Raw genomic sequence first — 24,568 nt, 5'->3', positions numbered from 1 at the left:
ATGTATTCAATCATACACACACAGAAATGTATTCAATCATACACATGTATACACACACATTCCCAAATAAATGTATTCAATCATACAACAAACACACACATTCACAGCCCAAAGAAGATCTTAAATACACACATACATGTAACCCTAAACCCATCACACACACAAATGTATTCAATCATACACACACAGAAATGTATTGAATCATACACACATACATGTATTTAATCATACACACATTTATGGTACCTATTAGAAGCAACCCTAAACCTAATAGAAAGAATATGATACCTAATAAAAACCAAAACCTAATAGAAGGAATATGATGCCTACCTCTGGACTGCAGGTGCTCGCAGTGCCTCACCGGAGATGTTTGCAACGAGTGATCGCAGACAGGTGGTGCGCCTCGCTCAAAAACCCTAAACCCTCAAACCCACGAATGACAAAAAATGACAAAAAATGGGTTTTTATACTTCCTTGAACATGAATGAGAAGGGCTCCCTTTTGACAAAATGGAGCCATTCTTTAATGAGTCGGGCTCCAAGGGAGCCCTTCTTTAATGAGTCGGGCTCCATTTTGCCTGAATGGGTTTTTATACTTCCCTGAACATGAATGAGAAGGGCTCCCTTTCACAAAGTGGAGCCCTTCTTTAATGAGTCGGGCTCCATTTTGCCTGAATGGGTTTTTATACTTCCCTGAACATGAATGAGAAGGGCTCCCTTTCACAAAGTGGAGCCCTTCTTTAATGAGTCGGGCTCCATTTTGTATGAGCCGGGCTCCCTTTTTACGTGGCGCGCTTTTTCGCGCCTATTCCACATCCATCTTGGACGGTGGAGATCGAACGCGCCATCAGCGGTGCGACCTGCACCGTCCCTCTCCGCGATTCCCTCACTTGGCCTCTTTAATATTTGGTAGTAGTTAGACACCACGATGTATGTATGTATGTATGTATGTATGTGTACATTCCCAATAAACCAAGTTAGTACTAGTAGGCCTAGAATTAGTTGATTGCTTAGATGATCTGGACACACAATGAGTTATGCTGACGCCAAATTGTCCCGGTGTCCATCCAATGCACAAGCGAAGTGCTGAATTAGATAGATTGATAAGACTTTCAAGGACATATTCGGAAAAAAAACAATACTTCCTATCACCACTCTCGTGTGAAGAAGGGAGCATGTGAGGAATTTACTAATTGAGAACCAAACTCATTTGGTAATGCCATGATTTCGTCTTGGTACGAACTTGCAAATACTTTCAACGATGGATTCAATACCTATTGTTGTGGACCTGTTTCGAATTATGGAATTATATGGCCATAATTGTGAACTTGTATGGTTTGTGTCTCAATTTGGCATTTCTAAACAAGTGCTAGTCTAAGGAAGGATGCATGGTGGTAATTTCATAATTTGACTTGTGCCATGTTGGTCTTATCGTAATGGTAAATGTCAATGTCATGAAGCTAGTTTTCAAGATCAAAGCAATAACGTGCATGAGCTTACGAAAAAAAAAGTGTAAACAAATTCTTTTAATATTTGCAACACCTATAAACCCACCCCACATCCAAAAACAATGTTAATTAAGAAAAGGAAGGACTCTTTGTTGATATATGTATACGAAGAATAATAGTACAATGACAATTTCCAATGTGATAGCCAAAGAGTTGTGTTAAATTTGAATATGTTGTCAGCATTGGAATTTCCCTAAACATGATATTTCTAGCTATGTAGATGCTTGCCACCTAGCACATTCACCACTTGACCAATGGCAAGCATGTTCACCACTTGACTATCACATGAAATACGACAATAACTATTTGTTGTACAAAACTACAATATATTGTCATTTGAATTGTTACAATGCTACGTATAAAATGTTGCAATGATTTATGATGAGGAAGTTAGGATTCAAGACCCCCCAAGTGATGATGTATGACATTTATGCTCCACCATCATATTCCCCTTTTTCAACAACTAGTTCCAAGCTACAATGCTTGAATTAAAACCTAGTTTATAAGGATTATCAAAGATTAAAGTTTGTTCTAAGAGCCATAGTATTGACAAAATTTTGGGTAGGTTGCCAATTTTGGCCACCACTAAAATATTGGAGTGTTAACATAAGTTCAACCTCATACTCTAGTTTAGCAGTTTGATTTGCACGGTGAGGAAAGAAGGGGCTTCATCCTAGTTGATCTCAACAAAATCAACATCAATCTTGAAGTTGAATCATAGCTTTGTCTTACATTCCTCTTGCTTTGTTGTTTTGTTCACACCCCGTTGCTCATCTCCTATCTCGCTTTGAGGGTTGCATCCTAAGATCGTTACATAGTTTGCACTAGTCATGTCTACTAACTCACGGTGGGCGTCCATAAGGCAGTGATTGATCAATTGGCCTTCTTCAAGAACAAAGCATGGCCTTTGATTCCATGGTAATTTAACAACATATAATTCATCCACCCTTTTTGATAACTTTGGATGGGGTACTATATTGTTAGTGCTCGGTCATATACATGCTAACATAATGTTCTGGAATTTTTTATTGTAGTGCCACACGAGTGGATTCTAGCATTCGGAACTACAAGAATTAGTTTTCATATACCTCTTGGTCATGATCAAATTAGGGAATCATGATCAATTTTGTACATTCTTCTAGCACCTATCCTAGATTTAGTGGTAGTTGAAGGTAGAGAGATTGGTTATTAACTTATTTGATAGCAAAAAAAAGATAATTGTGCACACCAATGACATCACTGATAAGTTGTTGATTGAACATAGACCTTGGTAGGTGATGAATATGTAACATATATTACGAATGTCAAGAATGTTTGATGGTGGTGTTGAATGTTTACATATAATCTAATTTTATGACATTAAAAAAGGGTTCACTTTGCCATACCAATGCGCACTATTGTAGTAGGGGCAACATGGTTTTTGGGATTCTCATAGTTGTTTAAATAAATGTACACAACTTTTACATGTGTGCGTACGTACGAGAGTTGGTAAATATCTTTACAATGATGGATGGACTGGTGCGGTAAAATGTATTAGTGGACTCACACATGAAGGATAACAACAGGTCTTTGATGGAAACACGAACAAACTCTGACCGACAAAAGAGTTGTTTTTTGGAATGTTATATATTATTACGTGCGTTAAGTTTTTTTCTTCTCCTATGAAGCCCTTATTTCCTACGCTGTACAGAGGGTAATCGCTATAGAGATCAACACGATGTCCATCATCTAATATGGGCCCATGTCTTTATCTAGAGAAATTCTAAAACCCGGGAGCGACGATTTTCTGAAGGCCACAAGTGTGAATGCAGGATGGGTGGGTAATCCGGACGAAGAAGCAATAAGTGTGTGGATGCGTTGAGAAGAGGAGATATTTTTTAGTGGAGGAGGAGGAAGGAAGGAAGGGAGGAAGGGGGGGGGGGGGGGGGGAGCGGCAAGAAAGAAAGAAAAAGCGCTTTCTCTTTCCGGAGGCGCGCACACACCACACACGCTCCCAAACCCTATCTTCTGGTGACGTGTCAGGCCCACTGTTCGCTTTCACACTGGCCACTCCGCTGGGCGCCCACCCAATTTGCCAGGCTGGAGGCGAGGGGCGCGTGGCTCCTATAAAAAGAGGCGCGTGCCTAACCCTAATCCTCACCTCCCTTCTGCTTTCCTTCTCCATCTCTTGCAAACCCTAATCCCCCTTTCCTCCTCCTCCTCTAACCCTAACCCTAACCCTAACCCTAACCCTAACCATCCAGTATGCTTCTTGCGAAGGCCTCCTCCTCCTCCATGGCTCAGCACAGCTTTTGCTCTCACCCGCCCCTCCTTCGAGGCGCTGCTGCTTCTGCTGCACGCCTCCACTCCTCCTCCTCCTCCTCCTCCTCCTCCTCCTCGTTTTCGCTTCCGCTTCTTCGCCTGACCCCCCCTTCGTCTTCCTCCTCCCTGCGCATCGCCGCTTCTGCTGACTTGCCCGATGCCACCCTCACTGGCGTCCTCTTCGAGCCCTTCCTCGAGGTCCAGGAGCAGCTTGTTAAGGTCTCCCCCTCCAGCTCCGTGTCTTTGGCTCGACATGCCTATGCGGAGGCCAGTGAGGCCGCTGTCAATGAGCAGATCAAGTAAGCATGCCTCATCTTTTACTGGTTTTCTTGTTTGTGGTTGTTTTCCAAAGCCAATCCCCTTGAGGTTTCACCTCATTTTTACACGATTTATGTACATCCGCACTGAACTATTTTAACATAAAAATTTATGCGAGCTAGATTATGAATGTGATGGAGTGGATCTGCGTTTTGTTTGTATGTGTTTAATAATGCTGATATGGTTTGCAGTATTTTTAACATTTTGGATGTCGTTGATGTGCTTTGCAGTATTGAGTACAGTGCGTCCTACTTCTACCATACTTTGTTCGCCTATTTTGACCGAGATAATGTGGGCCTGCCGGGATTTGCCAAGTAATCAGGCGCTTCATATCCTTGTCAATTCTCTAGCATTAATGTTAAACATGCCTCAAATCGTATGTGTTTAATTTAATTTCGAGGGACTGAGAATCTTCTTTTGCAGGTTCTTCAAGGAATCCAGTGATGAAGAAAGGGAGCATGCTGAGAAGCTCATGAAGTATCAAGTGAGTTGCTGAAATCAATTCCCTCTACTTTACTTCATTTCTACCACCGGGTTACAAAAAGCTCCCTAAATTATATGTGCAGTCATAGGATAATAACAATAAATAAGGCTTATGAGAGTGTATTTCTGATTTTGTTTCCCAGAACATGAGGGGAGGCAAGGTGAAACTCCAGTCTATATGCAGTCCATCGCAGACCGAGTTTGATGACGAAGAGAAGGGAGATGCCCTCTATGGTATGTATCATTGTATAAGGATCCATACTTGTCTTCTTTACAAAGATCTTTCTTTCTCGCATCTAATTGTGTAAAGATCCATATTTCTTGTGTCCTTTACAAGATTGTTGTTTCTCGCATCTAATTGTGTAAAGATCCATGTTTCTCGTCTCCTCTACAATGATCTTTCTTTGTCTCTTCTAACTGTATATAAGGATCCATATTCAATGTGTCTCTTAGAATGTTTTTGTTTTGACTTTCTCATCGTATATATCTTGTATCTCTTACAAATATCTCTCTTTGTGGTTCCTTTTGATCTATTAATGCCTACTTTCTTTACCCTTTACAATGTTTTTCTAGCCATGGAGCTTACCTTAGCAATGGAGAAGCTTGTGAACGAGAAATTGCTTCACCTTCATAAGGTAAGTGTATTCTCAACTCCATATATCTTGGACGTGCCAACTGTTGCGGTTAGATGAAGTTGTTTAGAAAACTCACATAATATGTGTGTTACTTTATTGAAGGTTGCCGAAGAGGCTGGTGATGCGCAATTGAGTGATTTTGTGGAAGGAGAGTTTCTGAAGCCCCAGGTATGTATGGAACTAATAGCGTTTGGCTAGGTTGCAAACTATGGAATGTATTAAGATGTGATTTTACCAGTCAAAATCTATCTAAGTAACAAAAAATGTGGTGTCCCAGGTGGAGGATATAAAGAAGATCGCAGGATATGTTTCTCAGCTCAGAAGAGTGGGCAAAGGACATGGTAAGTTCCACAGCCTGTTTTGCTAATTTATGTCTACCGGAGATGAGTGATGTATACTCATATTATGGTTCTTGGTTTTATTTCTGCAGGAGTGTACCATTTTGATCTTCAGTTGCAATGAATGTGAGCTTCCTGTCTACTAGTGAAAAACAAGAAGATGAAGAGATCCTGATCAAGAAAAGGCAGACAATCCATGGTTTACCTAGCATTACAGATAGATGTATAGTATATCATATAGGAAGCACCAGTTGTAGACCAAACCTAGCTTGCTAAGTTTCGAAACAAGTCATTGGTTGTGGTTCTGATCCACACCCAACACTGTGGTTTAAAAAGCAAGGCATTAGATTTCCAGGGTTAAAAAGGATTGTAGGCGTGGAGCTTCGCCATTCTTGGTACTTAACACTATGTATTATTTGTTTTCTGAGATATCTAAGTCTTTGTTCATGCTTTGAAGAGAAGTCCCCTAAAGTCTTTGAATTCTATATTTGTCCAACCAAGTTATTAGTCGAGTTTATTGCGCTTGGTAATAAAGATGTATATGACACATCTCCCAATACGTCAGTGATGATATATATGAACACAACTGAGATGTGTAAGTAGAGGATGAGTATGAATCTTGTCTCTTTTGTTTCTCTAAAAAAGTAGACGATGACTGATTTTGACCTAACTGCTAACTAATCCTGACCTTTCATAGACTCTCTTTCTTCATGGCATGGTAGGCCCCATAATAATTAGCACTTCATCATGAAGTGCTCATTTTGGGTGTCTTCATTGTCCTACGTGTGAATATTCAAACGTTTATTATGGATTTGTACAACAAAGCTACTAGAGAGGGAGAAAGGAAGAGTCCCTGACTATGGAGATTTATTTAGAACCTTGGATGTATGAATATGGAAGGTTGAAGCCTGTAAAACATGAAGAGTCTGGCCCATCCTTCATCACGGGATATTCATATATTGCACATGCTGATAGGTGAAATCATGGCTGTTGGAATCCAAACTATACTTTATTTTGCAAATTCATTCAACCTTTTGATTGACTTTATAACGAATCTTTGGTCTTTCTTCTTGTCTTGAGGGATTTGTGGGAACATGCTCGCAACTTTAGTACGTAATATTCGTGTTCGTTAGACCAAGCGAATGCGTATGTTATTAAAACATTCTTGTGTTTTTTTACACTTTTTACCTTAACTTTCTTACCCTAAAAATCAAAACTTACCCTAAAAATCAAAACTTTCTTACCCTAAAAATCAAAACTTACCCTAAAACATACTTGAAGGGTGTTTTTCTTACGCAAATGATAAGAATGTTCGCAAATGCGAATGAACAAATGGTGTGTATGATTCATACTATGCTCGAAAGGATTCGAAACTTTGAGCATATCCAAACTAACAAACATCTCCCCCTTGTGTTCGCATTTAAATCAATTTTGTACAAAGCTTGCACTTGTTCTCCTACTGTTAGAACTACTAGTGCCATCACCTGATTTTGGGTTCACCGAAAGGACAATGTGCTACTAGATGGTGTAATAAATATGAATCTCCTCAATGACAAATATGTGCATTCTTTTGTAATGGTAGTAAAGATATTATTCCATTTTGTTTAATGATGCATGGAAAATCATTGTGAACCCAAAAGAAGGGAATATTGTAAGTTGTAACCCTCAACCATTGACATAATGTCAACAAAGTGTTTGAAGACAATTTAGTGGAAAGGGATCAATGTAGTAGCTTTGTTTTCTCTTTATTGTTAAATCATGACAAGCAGAAGTCAAATACCAATACTTTGCATAAAGGAGACATGAAAATGCCATAATATTCGCATTCATCTTATGTAGAAGAACCAAAAGATTTGAACTTACTTTATACTTAGTTTTTTTTACATTATTTTCACGCTCCTCAAATGTAAAAGACATTTTATAACCCATCTATGCACTACTCTTTTGTAGGATATCTGTTTATATAAATATTTGCATTGAGAGGAAAAATGCTCTTTCCAAGTCTCTCAAACCCATCATGAACCCCATTCATTGGGATACTTCTCGAGCAAATATCTGAATGACACTCCCAATCCCACATCATTTCCCTGCCTTCCCCTAAGAGACAGATTGTCACTACCCTCTGAAGAGCCCATATCCAAAACCTAGCCACTGAGGGTGGAATGGATGCAAAGAATGCTGATGTTGTGAGATCGGGATGAGAAATGCTTCACGCTCAAAATGCATCTCAATTTCCAAGGTATGCGGACAATGCAACACTCTCCCCCTCCAATTATCATGCAATGCAACACTGTCCAAGAACTTGGAACCCTCCTATTGGAGCATATAACTTTTCAAAAAAAAGCTTTCTAACAGAAACCTAGCACAACTAATTTAAAGCATAATCCAAGGTACAATTAATTGTGATTATCATATTATACAACTCACAGGTTATTTTCAACCAGAAGGTTTGAAACAGAATTCAGCCCCTGAAATCGAAGGCTTTTTTGTTGCAGTAATCACCACGTGTATTTTACATGGTCTTTGTGGTAAGCATGGCCTCTTATGGTGGCCAAAACCTCATCTTCGTAGAGGCTTGTGAAGAATAACAGTAATATATTTGCTGCGAAAACGGTGAGTGAACCCAAGCGTCAGAACTGGGCTATGTGCTTGTTTTCTAGTCTCAAGAAACAAATGATTCAGAATCACGTGATCTGGCCTGGGTGAAGCCGCAGTACTTGCATTGAGTGATGAATTTGGGAATTGGTGTAAAGATTCAAGTTCAGTGTTCAAATGCAACTGAGAAGGGAGCAACGGTGGATCCTTACTATAGTCTTCTGCACCAGGCAAATAGTTATCATAGCTGGAGTCAGGTGACGGTGGCGCTTCAAACTCGGCCAGTCCATCCAAGCTTTCTGGAACATAATCCTGCGATACAAAAAGTTCTTGGGTAAGCTACATTTTTCTCAATAAGTAGGGAATAATATCACCCCTGGGACTAAGAGGAACAAACTAAAATATGGCATTGTTTTTTGCTTTGGAAATAGTTCAGCAGCCAAAATCCTCCCATATAAAGTGCAGATAGTCATTGGATTCCGACAATCATGGGTATAGTAGGAGTCTAAGACCTTTGACATTAGTGCTGGCATACATTATTTATACCTTTCTTGAAGTAAAATAACTGGAATACCGTTTCAGCAAAATTTCATATAAAGACACTGTATGGATACTTATAGTTCATTTTCTGTGGTTTGATAGGAGAGACAATATCTTGTAAAGCTGGATATGCCATCTTTTGTCTTTTAGATACGTCAAGACAGCACCATATATGATACAGATGGCATCCACTATACTTTCATTGACAAATAATATTGGGTCTATCCAGATTGGATATTGGCGGTGCCCATTACTATACATTCTTTGAGAAATAATATTGAGGCTATCCAAATCAGAACATCAGCCATGCTCATAAAATGCTATGCTGCACTATTTTGACATGTCCACTCTTGAGAAATGAATATCGCTGTTAATCACAGAATCCAGACTATCATAAACACCTTAAAAACATTGGCAGTATGAGAGATGCTAAAGGGAATATTTAGACGAACATCTCTGCCACATTGCAACTATCTTCAATCTAAATATTTCATATTGTTCGATTAGAATGGCTCACCAAACAGTTTTTTCTGTAAGTTCTTGGATGAAACCTACCTGGCACCTTGATCTCAGTTTCTGAGGACATTTTTAACAAAAACATTCTAGAGACTGAGGATCTCCTAGGTACTTGGGATCTTCCTTGACACAAACCTGCCTTTCACCTCATCATCTATCAGGAAATTCGACCTTTGCTTCTATCTAACATAGCTGTAATATCCTACATTATGACAAAGCGCATAACTGGGCAAAGAATCATCCCTTGTTTCAAGGTACTGATGACATATTCCCCTCTTAGTTTTCTTGCTTCTCTTCCTGCTGAATGTACAACTTCAGTGATATGTTGGCCTCTTGATCCCCAATACTGATGAGTATCATCTTGCTCAAGACTATTTGAAAACATAACGCCAAACTTACTATCTATAGACTATTTGGTTATCCTAATCTACTAGGGCTTACCAACCACCCTTGCTGAATGAACTAAAAGAGTAGATGATTGAAGGAAAGGCGGGCCTATTTATAGGAGCAACATTGAGTCAGCAAAAACACCAAAAGTCGTTAGGTAGGCAGAACACAAAAGCTACAGGGTAGACAGACATCAAAAGACAATCTCACATGACTTGTCAGTGTATTCAAGAATATACACTTTAGAAGATCATAATTCGGGACAGCAAGAAACCATAATGTTCCATAATTTGAACCCAATGACTAGCCCATCCTTAAGTATCGACACATTTAATGTAGTAGCATATGAAGAGAGTGAACATAATGATCAATGCCACACCAATTAAGATTATGAAGGCCCATCCTGTCCTGGTGGAAGGCTCCTGGAGCACTAACGAGGAGGAATAGACCACATATGAGGAACTAAAGATACAGGGGAACTGAAGATACAGGAGAACTGAATATGAGATGAATAATGAAAAGAGCAAAGATCCCACAATAGTGCAGAGCTCCAAGGAGCACCTGAACACTAAGAAGGAGAAATAGAATTTTTATAACGAACTGAAGATGTGAAAGAATTGATCTTGATAGTGCAAAAACAGCATGGTGTACATGATATCTACGGCCTACACTTAAATGTCAGAGATGCATAATACATAGTACTTGGTTGCCCAAACAAAGGATGAAGCAGAAAGGATATATTGATGATGTTACATCATCTAAGATTGCTGAACACGCCCCCAATACAGTGCAACAAACCAAGTAGACAAAGATATAGGGCTTCAGGATTACCTACTCCACTCCATGATGGTGAGACTTTTTATCAATAACTGAAGATGTGGGGTATTGATCATGCGATGAGTAACAAGAATAACAAAGATCCTGCCATGGTGAAAGGCTCCTGGAGCACTAAGGGGGAGAAAGACTCTTATTAAGAAACCAACTGTAGCCTACACTTAGATGTCGGGCTTCATGCATATAAAAAATGTCTGTCCTAGAAATAACAAATAGATAGGACAGTGCTGAATGTTGCACACATTAACATTACCAACTGCACCTACAATTAGAAGACCTGATACTGAGTAGACAAAGATGTAGACTCCCCAAGTGGTTGTAACGGGCTTTAGCAGAAATCCATGATGGGCTTCATGCATATAAAAAATGTCTGTCCTAGAAATAACAAATAGATAGGACAGTGCTGAATGTTGCACACATTAACATTACCAACTGCACCTACAATTAGAAGACCTGATACTGAGTAGACAAAGATGTAGACTCCCCAAGTGGTTGTAACGGGCTTTAGCAGAAATCTCAAGAAATTAAAGTTGGCAACTTTCCTTTTTTCATGGGATTCCCTGGTACTTTCAAAACCATACAACGTTAGTGCATGTTTCAAGGAACCAGAGTTTTAACAGAATGCACTAATAGAGTGCATGGCGTAAATTTTGAAACCTTGGTCAACAGAATGCACTAATGGAGCCCATGGCGTAATTTTTCAAACCTTGGTCCTGTGATTTATTAAGGTTCAAACCCCTAAAGCTGCAAGGTAGAGATGACAATGAAAATGAGCAAACGTGCATGATAGGGTACTGACAATGAAAAAACAAGAAATACACCATTTTTTAAATTGTAGTAAATCATGGTACCATCAAAAACCTTCAAGTTGCAAATTGATCAAACCATATCATCTTATTATGGATCAAGAAAGACAAACGTTACTTGGAATTCCTATTTATCTCTTACTTAAATTATTACGAAATTACCTGTATGTCAAGGACATTCATGGCTTTTCCTTTATTGTCAAATATATATGGCAACTCTGGTGCATGTCTCAATTCTCCATCAACCACAAATCTATAATGGTACACTCCTTCAACGAGAATCTTGACAATTGTGAAGACCTTTCCTGACTTTTGTAATGGAATTCTGATGCATAGATCAAGAGATCCCATAAGTAGAGCTGCAAACAAGTTTTCTAAAGCAAAACTCATTATGTAATGTACCTTGAACTCCAATCATCCCAAGATCCTTCGACACAAACATTTGATCCTCCATACTTCCACTCGATCAGTGTAGCAATCGTATTCTCAGGTGCTTGACTTGTCTTTTCAGATACGTACACATGTGATTTCCCCAAAACTTCTGAATAAGCTGGAACCTGTGGGTGCTGCACACAATCCACATTCAGAACAGCTTAGAACCATATTGACATACAATGTATCTTCATAAGTCTCAGGTTTTAGAGCTAGAGAACATGAGAGTTGAAACAATTTTATATTATGTATCTTCACAAGGTGAAAGAACCCAATATTCTCATAACACCTCTCTCTATGAGATGATGAGAAGTACGACATATAAAAACAATTGTGTGCTGATCAAGCCATAATAACCCAATGAATGATAAGTTAAAGGATGCAAGAGAATAGGACCATTATTTATGGAAGACGTGATTAAATTGGTAGAATGATCTGAAATGAAATAACTGTTTATTCCAATACCATATACAATGTCATTGCCATGCTACTGATGGCATTAGATAGGACATGATTCTGTAAATTAAAAGTAAAAAGTTTTGTCAATCATTCTTATGGTTATGTGTGTGACATGATTCTGGCTGGGTGCTTGACATTATGAAATGATTTAAAAGATGGGGAGTAGAAAATCAATTGAAGCTTTCAGGTCATGTTATGAAGCATGTATTCATCACGGATAGACTACAAGCGGCACTACTGATGAAGTGGCATGATGCTAAAATGTCAAATTTAGAAATTTACATTGCAAATGTTACCCCAATACAAGATAAGAATGTTGGGACATGCACAGCCGCATCTTACCATCCTGATAGCCTTGACTCTAATCTGCTCTAATCTAATTCTCTCTCTCTCTGGAACTTAGACATAAAATTTGGGAGCAACAAAAGTCCACATGTGCCAAATGTATATATAGATATTCGAATAGTTTGTGTGTGTGTGTGTGTGTGTATAAACAATTTCCCTCTCAACTCAAGCCATTTCCAAATTTCGGCTACAGCTGTTTCCAAGCAACTCCATGCATGCCGAGTCATTTTTAACCAGGAAACATTTGGCCTGATTTTGGTTATCAGGTCAAATGTTATCAGATGCCTACGACAGATCTTGTGGCATGTGAGGACGCTTATGCATTACAAACAGCTTGACAATTTGGCTAGACCTCTATAAGGATACTTCACAGGTCTAGCCAAGATTGCTGACATTTAATTCATGTCGAGCTGCAATGGTGTTCTGTATCCTACCGCATGGGTTTGGCCAAAATCTGGAGATGGCTTCAGGTTTCCTTAACTCATTAAGAAAAAAAGATTGGAATATAATTCCTCCAGGATAACCAAACTTAACTTCACACATGAGACACTTGGAAGTGTTCGTTTTAGACCGAAATTCATAGATATCCAATATCTCCATCAACGAAAACCTCTTAATTAAGTGAGAAAACATCAATTTGCCTGTTTGTTTGATTGTTTGGCGTACACAAATTAGGCCGGAGAGAAATTACCTGTTCAGTAAAGATCAGGGGCGAATGTGTGGCTTTATCTGGCTTTCCAGTTGGCAAGATGTTACTAGGGGTTGATGACTCATGATAAGACGAAGGTGCGCCATGAGTTGTATTAATACCATTTATAACAGAAACTCCTCCAGATCCGACGCCTGCACCGGGCTTCGATGTGGCTGCTGCGATCATCTGGCCTGAAATTTGCTGACAGCGAGAAACTACATTTGCATTGTTGCTGGTGGAGGAGCTGTATAATGGGCTAGTGGCACTGGACATGGTGCCATGATGAGCAATCCCTGCATTTGTGACATGCACACAGAGCCGACCATTAGAACTTGGCGGCGCAGGTGCAGGTGATGATGAAGCCGGTACACAAGTCTTATCATTAGAAGCTGCTGCTGGGTCAGCGACGCTCTGATTCAGGGGGCTACAAGAAGGGGGCTCCAGGCCATCGTTGGGGGCAGTGGTTTCAACGGACGATTGCGGAGCTCCATGGTGATCGACTCTCATGGTCGCGTTGGCATTTCCCATTCAAGAGGCGGGAATCGAGAGAACTGCGGGACGAGGACAAGGACAAGGCGGAGCGAGGTTTGCGCCAGGGGTGGGAGAAGGACCTGTCTAAGCCATGAAGGGAGCAGAAATCAGTTGCTGGGAGAAGGGGAGGGATGCAAGAATCGTCAACAAGAAGCATGCACCATGGAAGAAGAAGAAGAAGAAGAAGAAGAAGAAGAATCATGAACAACAACAACAACAAGCATGCACCATGGAAGATGATGAAGAAGAAGAAGAAGAAGAAGAAGAAGAAGAAACAGGAGGCTGAAGCGCCAAAACAAGGAGGAGGAGGAGGAGGAGGCTGCTTTCCATGTCCAAAAACCTAGGGTATAGTGGCTATGGTGGCTATGGCCATGGATGGATGATGGATAATGCAAAATAAAATAAAAGCCTCTCCTCTGTCTCCTTCCTTCTGGAATCTTGGTGGTAAAAGGAAGTGGATAATGGCCACGACATCTTCTGTTGTTGTTTTGTGTGTATGTGTATGTATGTATGTATGTATGTATGTATGTATGTATGTATGTATGTATGTATGTGTATGTGTGTCAGAGTGAATGATGATGCTTGTGATCACATGTCCTTCTTTGCATATATGTACATTATGTACATACATAACATAACATGTACATACATATATATATATATCATATATGTATTTTATATACATAACATAACATTACAGACATCATATATACATGTACATACATACATATACTTACATGTACATACATCTGCTTACATGTACATACGTAGACTTACATGTACATACATACATAACATAACATAACATAACATGACATAACATAACATAACATAACATATATACAGATACCTTTAGATAACATTCATGTGTTCCCGTTTACTCTTCCCATGACAACGATGGGATGGAGATAATACATTCGTGCGTGCTCCCAGTGGGAGTCGCATTCACATGACTTGCAAGTAACAGTCAACAATGGTTCGGTTCCGAACCGCGGTTTAACGGTTTAAAAGGTTCGGTTCAGGTTCAAGTTTTTTTTAAAAACAGTTCGGTTCAGTTTCAAGAGTTAGAAACCGCGGTTTAAACGGTTTAAGGGATTTATTTTTTTACTTTTTTTTTAAAAAAAAAGTTTTTAAACCATCTTTTCATTTTCAGGCCTTATTCTCACATTTTAGGAAAATCTTTAAAATTTTGAAAATTAATATTTTAAATTTTAAATTTTGAATTTTGACTTAAGTTGAAAACCGAAACCAAACCGTGAAACCGTGGTTTGAACGGTTTCGTGGTTCAGTTCAGGTTTCAAATTTTAAACGGTTCGGTTTTGACACTCTCAAACCGAACCGAACCATTCCCGATTGTTACTTGCAAGTTAAACTTTCGATGACCTCGAATCACCTCGGCCTCCTTTTGGTTGAGGTTAGGCTCTGATTGTCCCCTTCCACGAATAAGAGTGTGTGTATGTTATGAACTCCAACCCCACCATTTCACGATAAAACTTTGGGTTCACACGACTTGTCATTCGTATGTTCGCATTGACCATCTCAGGGTCTTTCAACACAAACCCACTTTGTGAATGCAAATTTAAATGTAGGACTAGTTGAATGACTCTTCTCTAGATGTGTTGTGGATGTTACCATCACTATCACAACGTTCCTTAAGCTTTGATGTTATGCCGCATAGATTTAGGAAAGCTCTAACTTCTAACAAATCAAAGAGAATCATGTGATTGGAGTATGTGAGGCAAGGAGGGCACGTAAGCGCAAAAATTCGAGGAAGCTTGTCCAATAACGGAACAACATGAGATATATTCAAGACAATGCAAAGAGCACAAGGAGCCTCCAAACATTGAAGATGACGGCAAAATGTAGGTGATGTCAACGATAACAATGATGCCGAACCCCCCCCAACAATGTCCACTTCACCTCCTGACACTCACGCTAACCTCATTACCACCAATAACACTATTACAACTAAATAACACTAACTCCTCCACACCCCTCGATCATAATGCTTGCCACCCCTTTTATCACAAATCTTGCATGATGTTTTATTCTTGACATTCAACCACCACTAACACTCTTTGTTCGAAAAAAATTTCCCAATGCGATGCTGCCACACCCATCTTCTTCTACAACCTTGCCAACGATCACAATTTATCCTTTGAATGAATACTTTATCCAACAATTCAAGAAGACGTTTGTTTGTTTTGTTTTTTTACTAAATGGCCTCTCTCTTCCACTGCAATGTCATGCCCCAACACAAATGTGACTACGTAAGGAAATCCCATATCACATTCATAACTAAAATGCCACCTTGCTTGAACTGCTCCGTCTCAAGCCATTATGTGTTTTAGGGAGGACAAAGACAAAGACCGAATTGTTTCCCCCCCCCCCATGCCCACCAGGCGCACCTACACATGATTTGGGCATGGTTTGTCTTTCCACAACACGGGACCGAAGTGAACAACACTATCGTTGTTTCAATCAGTTAGTCAACCTTTTATAAAATCCTCACCTCCAACAAGTACCACCAACTTTTTTCGCTCAAACTCAACGAGGCTCGAATGGCTCACTTGCGACACCCGTAAATCCCTCATGAATCCACGATCACAACTAAGCCTTTTAAGAGTCCCAATTCCTGCGCACTCAACTACGTTCTAGCCTTGCCCACATGCCCAGGCCCAGGCCCTTGTCGTCACATGCCATTCCAATGAGACTTTTAAGTGTTTAATTAACACATAAGAGTATAGGATTATCAGAGCTTAAAGAGTTTTCCATTTACTAATCCCACTCTGTTGTGTGTCAATCAAATGGATTGAGCCCTAAGAGTATAGGATTATGAGAGCTTAAAGAGTTTTCCATTTACTAATCAGAGCCCTAAGAGTATAGGATTATCAGAGCTTAAAGAGTTTTCCATTTACTAATAATCCCACACTCTGTTGTGTGTCAGTCAAATGGATGCTGCTGCTCCATCTCCTCCTGCTGCTTGGCCCTCTCCTGAATGAAGATGATGATGATCAGATCGGTTTCTTACGCCACACGAATAATTAGCGCTCTATATTTTCTCCTGAACAGAGATCATCTCTCCTCCATCGGTTTTTGGCCTTCACAATTCTCATTTTCTTTTTCTCTCAGAGATTAATTTAAAGAATTAAAGAGGAAGACAGCGGCAAATCCGCTGCTATGGGGACAAGTACAAGGAAAGGAGGCTTGCTATTGATCCCGCGCAAGTGCTGTGCCTCATTACCTGTGTTGGGCGTCACAGCGTTGACATGCTTTGTGTACTACACGGTGGTGTTCCTTGTCATCCGGGATGATTCGTGGAGCAGGAGGAGGAGGGGGAGCACCTTATTCCATGGTCTTCTATTTACTTGTCTTACCTTCATGGCCATGCTCTCTTATGCCCTCTCCATTTTTCAAGATCCCGGCACTGTTCCCCGTTCATATGTGCCCGACATCGAAGTAAATCAGCATCAAAATACCCCAAATCTTCACCAAGTTATGCGCAAGGTATGATCATAGCTACATGAATACATGCATGCATGCATATTCACACACAAATACATTCTTAAATTTCCCTATGTGCAGTTTTGGTTGTCAATTGTTCATACAATTGATTTATCACCAAGCTTTTATTTATTGATTGATATTGCTATGATCTTGTTATAGACATTTCCAGGTCTCAAACACCAAATCGAGTTCCATTCTCAGTTTTTTCAATAATGAAAAAGACATTCATATGGGTGTTCAAAAGGGTCATAACCCTAACGTTGCATATGAAACTTTAAATGGTGATAATTTCAAGCTCCAATATGATGATTTCTAGGAATAATACGTAAGGTTGGATGAACATTGCAATGTAAAGATATAAAAAATGATATATTTGTTGTCTCACCTTAGCAGAACCATTCGGCCTAAGATAGAGGACAAAACTTGCTTTTTTCTATTCTTATCTGTAGCCCTTGGAGTCCTGTAGTGTATATGTTAGGTACACTGTGCTACTATCCAGAACGATAACTCTTTTCGTATCATTTAAGATTGTCAAACAAATGGCTCGCCATGATTCTTCTTCTGACCTCTTCTAACCGACTCGATATGCTCCATATACCATAACATCACGTATAGCAAAGTGATGTTCAAAGAAATTCTGATGTTTTCTTTTGGTGTCTTCTTAACAAGAATGTCTCTCCATTTTGTCACGATTGCTTCTTTTGCCGCAAGGCTAGATTAGTGATTCTTTCTTGGCTTAAAATTTTCCATTTTGGTCTTTAGTTTCGAGCATCTGATTATCTTGGGTTTGCAATGTTATTTTCTTCTTTGTGAGTAACTCCTCTTTTAACTATTTAATTTCCATGGCTTGCGAACCCACCATAAGTTAAAGTATCATTTCCCTCTCATTAGGAGTATGTTTGGGTACCTGGCTCTCTAGATCTATTAAATATTACTAGCTGATGTATTGAGAAATAGCAATCTTCTCGAATGTGCAAATTCTACATCTCAGCTCTTCTATATCTTCAGCTATACATTTTACAGTAGTATTTTTACCGTGTTTGGATAAAATGGAGACAAAAATAGAGGTGCATTTGTCATTTATTATAAATATCGAGCTTAGTTATAACTAAGAAAGTGTATTAATCTCATCCTTCTCTATGAGGCCAAACCTATAAGTTTGCTGGGAGATGGGAGTTGTCTCTCATTGAGAAACACCCACCAGGGGTTGCAAAGATCACTCCTAGTTATAGATATGATGTGACTACCTCCACATTGTTACCTGCATATGTGGTATGTGTTCCCTTTCTGGCTGAGTCCAGTGTATAAAGGTTCTTGAATTTGGTCTCACCAAAGTTTAACTGAGAGCACTTTATTATTGTAAAACTCCTCAAGGCGATGACATAATGCTGGAGTTCCATATGTGAATCAGAGTATAGAGGTTAGCACTATGTCATCAGGATATAGTAGCATGAGATCAATGTCCTGACCAATGTGTACCAACCACTGCCTTTATCATGAGACTCTCAATCTAATCAATATATATCCAAATAAAGTGGGGAATGGTGGGCAGCTCCCTCTTCATTCCCGTTGTGCTCCTCAGCACATCTGAAACTCCTCTGGGGCATCTGATCTTAGCAATCACATGATCATGTAGAAGTAATGACCCATATCATCTCCAAAGGGATCAAAGAGATACTAAATATGACTGGTATGGGAGACTGTCAAATGCTTTGCCGAATTCCATAAATCAACAATAAAATCTGTTTATCGACTGCGCTTGCTGAAGTTGGTAATGTAAATATACAAATGGGAAGTGGAGAGTTCATGCCCAAAGCCAGCTTATCATCTGGCTTGCCTCCCACTCAGTATGCTTGGACCATCCCCTCCTATAGCTTCCTGGCTGCATGGAACCCACTGGCTGACTATAGCTAAAACACAGAAGAGAGATTAGAGAGATGATCTGCTCTGTTGCATTGAGCCTCAAAGCATAGTTTGAGAGATTTTTTTACTTCTGATCTTATGTGTATTTATTATTTATATGAGATAGATGCACCTTTCCATAATTTACTATGGTAAAGAGTTTGATAGCTGTGACTTGATAGCTATGCCATATAGAAAATACAAGCTAGAGCCTTACTAATCTTTCTAGGGTATTCTTGGAGTTATCATTTCCTAATGAGATTTTGCATGAATTAAATAAAGATTCTACTAAAGAAGTGTGGAATGAAGTCAGTTTGTTGCTTTTCAATAACATTTGTGCCTTCATTTTAATCAGTTTCTGAAATTTCACTTCTTCCCTAGGATGTTTCAAAGCAATTGAATGTGATCTGTGATTTTGAGGAAATGTAATTTTCTGTAAAGAAATTTCGGGATATTCTGTTTCAGCAAATAATTGTTTATCCTAACTTATTTCAGAGCGGTGATCAACGGTATTGCCAAAAATGTGACCTTTACAAGCCTGCTCGGGCTCATCATTGTCGTGTATGCAAGCGATGTGTGCTGAGGATGGTATTATTATAAGCATTACTTAATTCAACCATATGGAATTGTATACTGGAAAACATAATTTACTTTTTTGCATTGAATCTCGTTTGATGTAATGTCCAGCAGCTACCGTATAGATACTGCTTCTTGACATATGGCGAAGACCCATTTTCTGAATTGCATACAATGTCTACGTATACAGATTTAACAGAGATTTTAATTCTTATGAGTCATTTTCTGACTATGTTTTCAGGATCATCATTGCACATGGATTAATAATTGTGTTGGTCACAATAACTACAAGGCCTTCTTTCTTTTTGTCTTTTATGTTGTTTTGGCATGTAGTTATGCCCTGGTAAGTTGTGTTCATTTATTCCGTATGTTTGTTTAAACCTATTAATCCATACACAACCAGAACTATGGTTTAGACTTTAAGAGAACTATTTTCTTGTTTTCTGGTTAAACTATACAAGTCACAAGGTTTTTCTTGTGACCACAGATACTTATTGCAAATTATACGTTCGACTTTCTAGGGGATAATGATGAAAATAGAAGAAATTCAACTCAGCAGCCTGTTAGCTCTTTTGTTTCAACATCAGCTCTTCTTAAAGTAATGCAGATGATCTGATTGATGTTTGGACTTGTAGAATATCTTCCAGGTGAATTGATTGATTTATTTTTGTTTTAACAGGTAGTCTGTGCAGCTATTCTTGCTCCTCTTACAATGGTTCTTATTGTTCTTCTAGGATGGCATGTATACTTACTCTTGAATAACAAGACAACAATTGAGGTAGAAAGCTGCATCTCTTCTCTGTCTTTATATTTTTTCTGCCAATTGGATGATTTTTATGTCTTAAGATGTTTCATGTGTGGTTTTTTGTCTTCCAGTTTGCCTTTGTTGTGGTTCTAGTGTACTCACACATCTGTATACCCTGAATATTTTAGGAATTTGGTTTATGATTTCAGGGATATTTCATGTATGCAGAACGTCCCTGGAGTTCTACTCTCACACATCTGTATTCCCTGAATATTTCAGGAATTTGGTTTGTGATTTCAGGGATATTTCATGTATACAGAACGTCCCTGGATAGAACTTATTAGAATCTAACAATGAAATTCACTCTTAAGTTATGTTGCAACTTGTATATGAATATTTGTGCTTACGAGTTGCAGGACATAATGGTTTGTCAGTTTCACAATGTAAGCAGTGATTGATCAAAGTTTAAATTTGTTTTAATTGTTTTTGTGCAATACAGTATCATGAGGGTGTAAGAGCTCGTTGGCTTGCAGAAAAAGCAGGGCAGATCTATCGACATCCTTATAATATTGGATATTTTTCAAATCTTGTAATGGTAATAAAGTGTCGTCCCCTTGGATTATTAATCATTTTTGTTGCAGGCTCTTTGACTTTCTACTTTCATTTTGAATTGGCCACGAAAAACTTGATTCTTAGTTGATCAAGATTCCTCTTAAACATGATTCAATTATATTTATCTTGTTTTAGCTAGAATAAAATGAATATGTCTTCTTGAAGGGCGTTCTCATAGGGGCACTTTAGAATGGATGGACCGAATTCAGGTTTGAAGTAGGTGCTCAAAACTATTTACCATGAAGGAGTTGGTGAGGGATCCCCCAATGAGAAGGAATGCTGACCAATACAGGTTGGAAGCTCTGGGTAAACTGAGAAAAAAATCTCGGGAGAAAGAGTGACTGGGAATTGGGGGTTCACCTGGAAAGAGGATGCACACCGAGCATCCTACTAATCAAATGGGGCCTGCAACCATTCTCTCATTGAACCACGGTGATGGTTACTTGTCCAACATCTGTTCAATATGCACCACAACGCAAAAGGCTTAGATGCAACCAGTACCATGTGTGAGCCTCCTCTGGGTAGCAAGTGCAATGCCAGGAAATAGGTTGGGCAATCTGCAGAAGGTCTCTGACCAATGTTACTGAGAGAATGAGAGCTATAAATACTTCCTTTTTATGACCATGTTATGGTTTCTGTACTACATAGGCGTAGCCTGGAGAGGAGCTAGGAGTGGGTAGGAGAGATGATAGCAATGGGGTAACTGAAATGTTGAACGATGAAAAAGTGGAATGTTTTTGCAGGTTGAAGAGAATTGTAGCGTGTTATGTTTCTTTACATGGGTGTGGGTGGTGTTCGAGGCCTAGCTATAACGTCTAAACTTTAAACATTAACATATGCTTAGTATTTATGCTTCAAGACCTCTAATTTTCTGTGTGAGTTTGAGAATTCTACTTGAGGAATTATATCTCTTGAATCTGTGGCCCACACTACACAAGGATCAATCTTTTTTCATTGTTCGTCCTACATATGCACTACTACTGTATGTGCTTTTAACACCCTTTTGTGATATAAAGTCATATACCTCATAAATGAAATTTCCCCAAATTTTAAGCAAATTACTTGGTCTTTATCAACAAATCTTAATCTAAGCGAGGCATCTCTGCAATTCATAAGGAAAAGATTCTAGAAGCGAGCATAATCTGAAGTCTGCTGGAAGAAAAGAAAAAGCATGATTTAATCAATTGTATCTGATTTGCCCTAAAATTTACACTTCAATTTTGCAGATTCTGGGTCCCAATCCAGTTAGTTGGCTTTGCCCAACCTTTATTGGTCATATAGGTTCAGGTTTGGAGTTTCCCAGTTTACATGATGGCAGTGCTACTGAATAACATTGAATCTCCAATATTTGTGTACGTGAAAGCCTTGTAGACAACATCACTTTTAGAATCCCAGCTCAAAGTGGGTGGTAGATGGAGATAAAATGTTGGTAAATACCAGCCGATTCTATATATGAGCAAGAAACTAATATTTAACAAGCATCGTAACATATAGGTCAAAGAAAAATTTGCTATGGGGATTGAATCATCTTCTATTCTTGATTCTTTCGAAAGCCTATTTTTGATGTTTTTAATGTTCTGGAATATCTCATCACATGTATTTAGATGGCTTGGAATTACAAGCTGCATCTGAAAGTAACCTCTATTTGGTACCAGACAGTTGATATAATTGGACGACAACTTTACATGATATCCAAATAAGTTCATGAGCATGTTGGGGATTACAGTAAAATTTAATATTTTTCGGCCCATAGACTTACTCCCAGATGATTAAATTCTCATGTGGAAATGCCTTTCAGCATCATTTACATTGTGATAAATGTCTGGGCCTTGAGCTCTCTTTCTAGAGTTTGATATTTTTCCTGTTGCTGTGGAAGACTGTTCAAGCCTATCTGTCAAGATCACAAGGATGAAATGCCTTGAAACAGAAGAAATTATTTGGAATGCTAGCAATTGAAAGTTAATATGAGATCTTCACTTACTACTAATGATACAATGTAATAAATAATGATACACTTTGAGAGATTTCGATTGCTTGTGGTCAATGTGCCTTCATTAGTTTTAAATTGCTAGTAACATAGTTGTTTACTGTTAGGCAAAAGTCTTGTGCATAAAATATGAATTGAGAAAAAACTTAATGAGAATATAATTACAAATATTGGAAACTTATTTCAATAGAGTTGAACAGATGGAGCATTTCATCCTGGGGCTGCAATTGTTTCAGGATTTTTTTTGAATGCGTTTGAAGATTTATTCTTTAAATGATACTTTATATATACACACATAAATAGTGAACAAACATTTATGCTTTTGCCTTTGGTTAACCTATTATTGATTTAGATTTGATTGAATTGACATTCATTGTTCAAGTTCAATGCCGGAAGCATATGCCTAGTTTTGAACATGTAACTAAATGCGTTGTTGGCTTCATGACTTTGCATGCCTACAAAGTGGAACAATATATGCTCAATGAGTGGTAGACGTATGAGTTGGAGGAATTGGTGTCATTGATCAAGTTACGATTATAGGGGTAGTACTTCGTAATTTGCTATTTTATGTTAATTGTGTTGCACTAACCTAATACATTCAATTGAATTATGCTAGGGGATTCCAATTCAAGGTTAAGGTCATTCATTGCATCAAAGTGTGTATATCTCTTTAGATTTATGAAAATATGCATGAGTAAAATTTGCCATAGTACTAACATTTGGGTTGGTTGGTGTGTTAGTTGCTAACTCAAGTAGAAACAACAATTTTGTTTGCCTTTTGGCAACTTACCATATGGTTGAGTGGACTTGGGAACATGCACCTCATTCTTTGCAACAAAAGGGATGTAGCTTTGACACGTTGGTAGTTTGAGGATTTTCATCATGCATGCTAGATTGTTGGCCAAGAGTAGGTACTAGGACACAATTTGTAGGAGTTTATTAGTAGATCTTGATAATTTTGTGGAGCTGATTTCATGATGCATGGAGGACTGTTTCCTTTTGATAGAGTAGAACACATGGAGAAGTGTTTCCCTTTGATAGTGTAGAACAAATGGAGAAGTGTTTCCTTTTCATGATGCTAATGTTGGTCATATGAGGGGTATGAAACAACCATAAGGCCATTCTATAAATAATAAGAAAAATTGACATTTAAGCGAGCCGTATGGCTAGTTTTAGCATGACAAGTGGCCCAATGATAGATCTTGAGAAGCTAATAGTCATGTAACAAATATTATAATTTTCTTGAGTGGTGCAATTGTAAGTGTTTGATTGTTGATGGATTGGTAATTGAGGCTTTGTATAATGCAATATAATTCCATTGCTTTCAAACTTCTGATGATTTGATTATCCACGTATAATGTGTGATAAAATCCCACTTACATTTGTATATAGTTTTTTGTGGTATGTGTAGGTCACACACGAGAGGTTGTAGGGAAGATGTGAAAGTTGAGGTGTTGGGAGGTTGAATGTTACTCAAAGTAATGGGTCACCCTCTTCGACAACAACAGAGGATAAGATTAG

At 38.7% G+C, this 24,568-nt stretch overlaps 3 protein-coding genes across 4 annotated transcripts; 2 read left to right on the top strand and 1 right to left on the bottom strand.

Moving 5' to 3' along the window:
- The first annotated feature begins 3,667 nt into the window (after positions 1-3,667).
- On the top strand, positions 3,668-6,034 carry LOC147868900 (ferritin-2, chloroplastic-like). Its single transcript, XM_087324509.1, has 8 exons — positions 3,668-4,107; positions 4,357-4,440; positions 4,550-4,610; positions 4,753-4,843; positions 5,183-5,244; positions 5,347-5,412; positions 5,522-5,585; positions 5,675-6,034. Exons 1-8 carry the CDS (start codon positions 3,752-3,754, stop codon positions 5,704-5,706), a joined length of 816 nt encoding a protein of 271 aa, XP_087180635.1. The 5' UTR covers positions 3,668-3,751; the 3' UTR covers positions 5,707-6,034.
- A 1,920-nt stretch (positions 6,035-7,954) lies between these two features.
- Positions 7,955-13,733, bottom strand: LOC147868899 (SNF1-related protein kinase regulatory subunit beta-1-like). The gene is made up of 4 exons (XM_087324496.1): positions 13,188-13,733; positions 11,663-11,826; positions 11,423-11,585; positions 7,955-8,489 (listed from the first exon to the last, which is right to left on the bottom strand). Exons 1-4 carry the CDS (start codon positions 13,713-13,715, stop codon positions 8,142-8,144), a joined length of 1,203 nt encoding a protein of 400 aa, XP_087180622.1. The 5' UTR covers positions 13,716-13,733; the 3' UTR covers positions 7,955-8,141.
- Positions 13,734-16,714: 2,981 nt separating this feature from the next.
- LOC147868898 (putative protein S-acyltransferase 16) lies at positions 16,715-22,749 on the top strand. Of its 2 annotated transcripts, XM_087324730.1 has the most exons (7): positions 16,817-17,225; positions 19,623-19,715; positions 19,945-20,046; positions 20,191-20,301; positions 20,383-20,481; positions 20,948-21,043; positions 22,287-22,749. In XM_087324730.1, the coding sequence occupies exons 1-7, from the start codon at positions 16,899-16,901 to the stop codon at positions 22,389-22,391; spliced, it is 933 nt and encodes a 310-aa protein (XP_087180856.1). In that variant the 5' UTR covers positions 16,817-16,898; the 3' UTR covers positions 22,392-22,749. The 2 variants fall into 2 exon arrangements, with proteins under 2 accessions (XP_087180864.1, XP_087180856.1); XM_087324738.1 differs by lacking the exon at positions 19,623-19,715 and having other exon boundaries at positions 16,715-17,225.
- Positions 22,750-24,568: the final 1,819 nt, after the last annotated feature.

This window comes from Azolla caroliniana, unplaced genomic scaffold (assembly GCF_043228905.1).
Source record: "Azolla caroliniana isolate FFs.n. ecotype wild unplaced genomic scaffold, voAzoCaro1.0.p SCAF_1, whole genome shotgun sequence".
Taxonomy (NCBI): Eukaryota; Viridiplantae; Streptophyta; class Polypodiopsida; order Salviniales; family Salviniaceae; genus Azolla; species Azolla caroliniana.
This window is presented reverse-complemented; position numbering and strand designations above follow the sequence as displayed.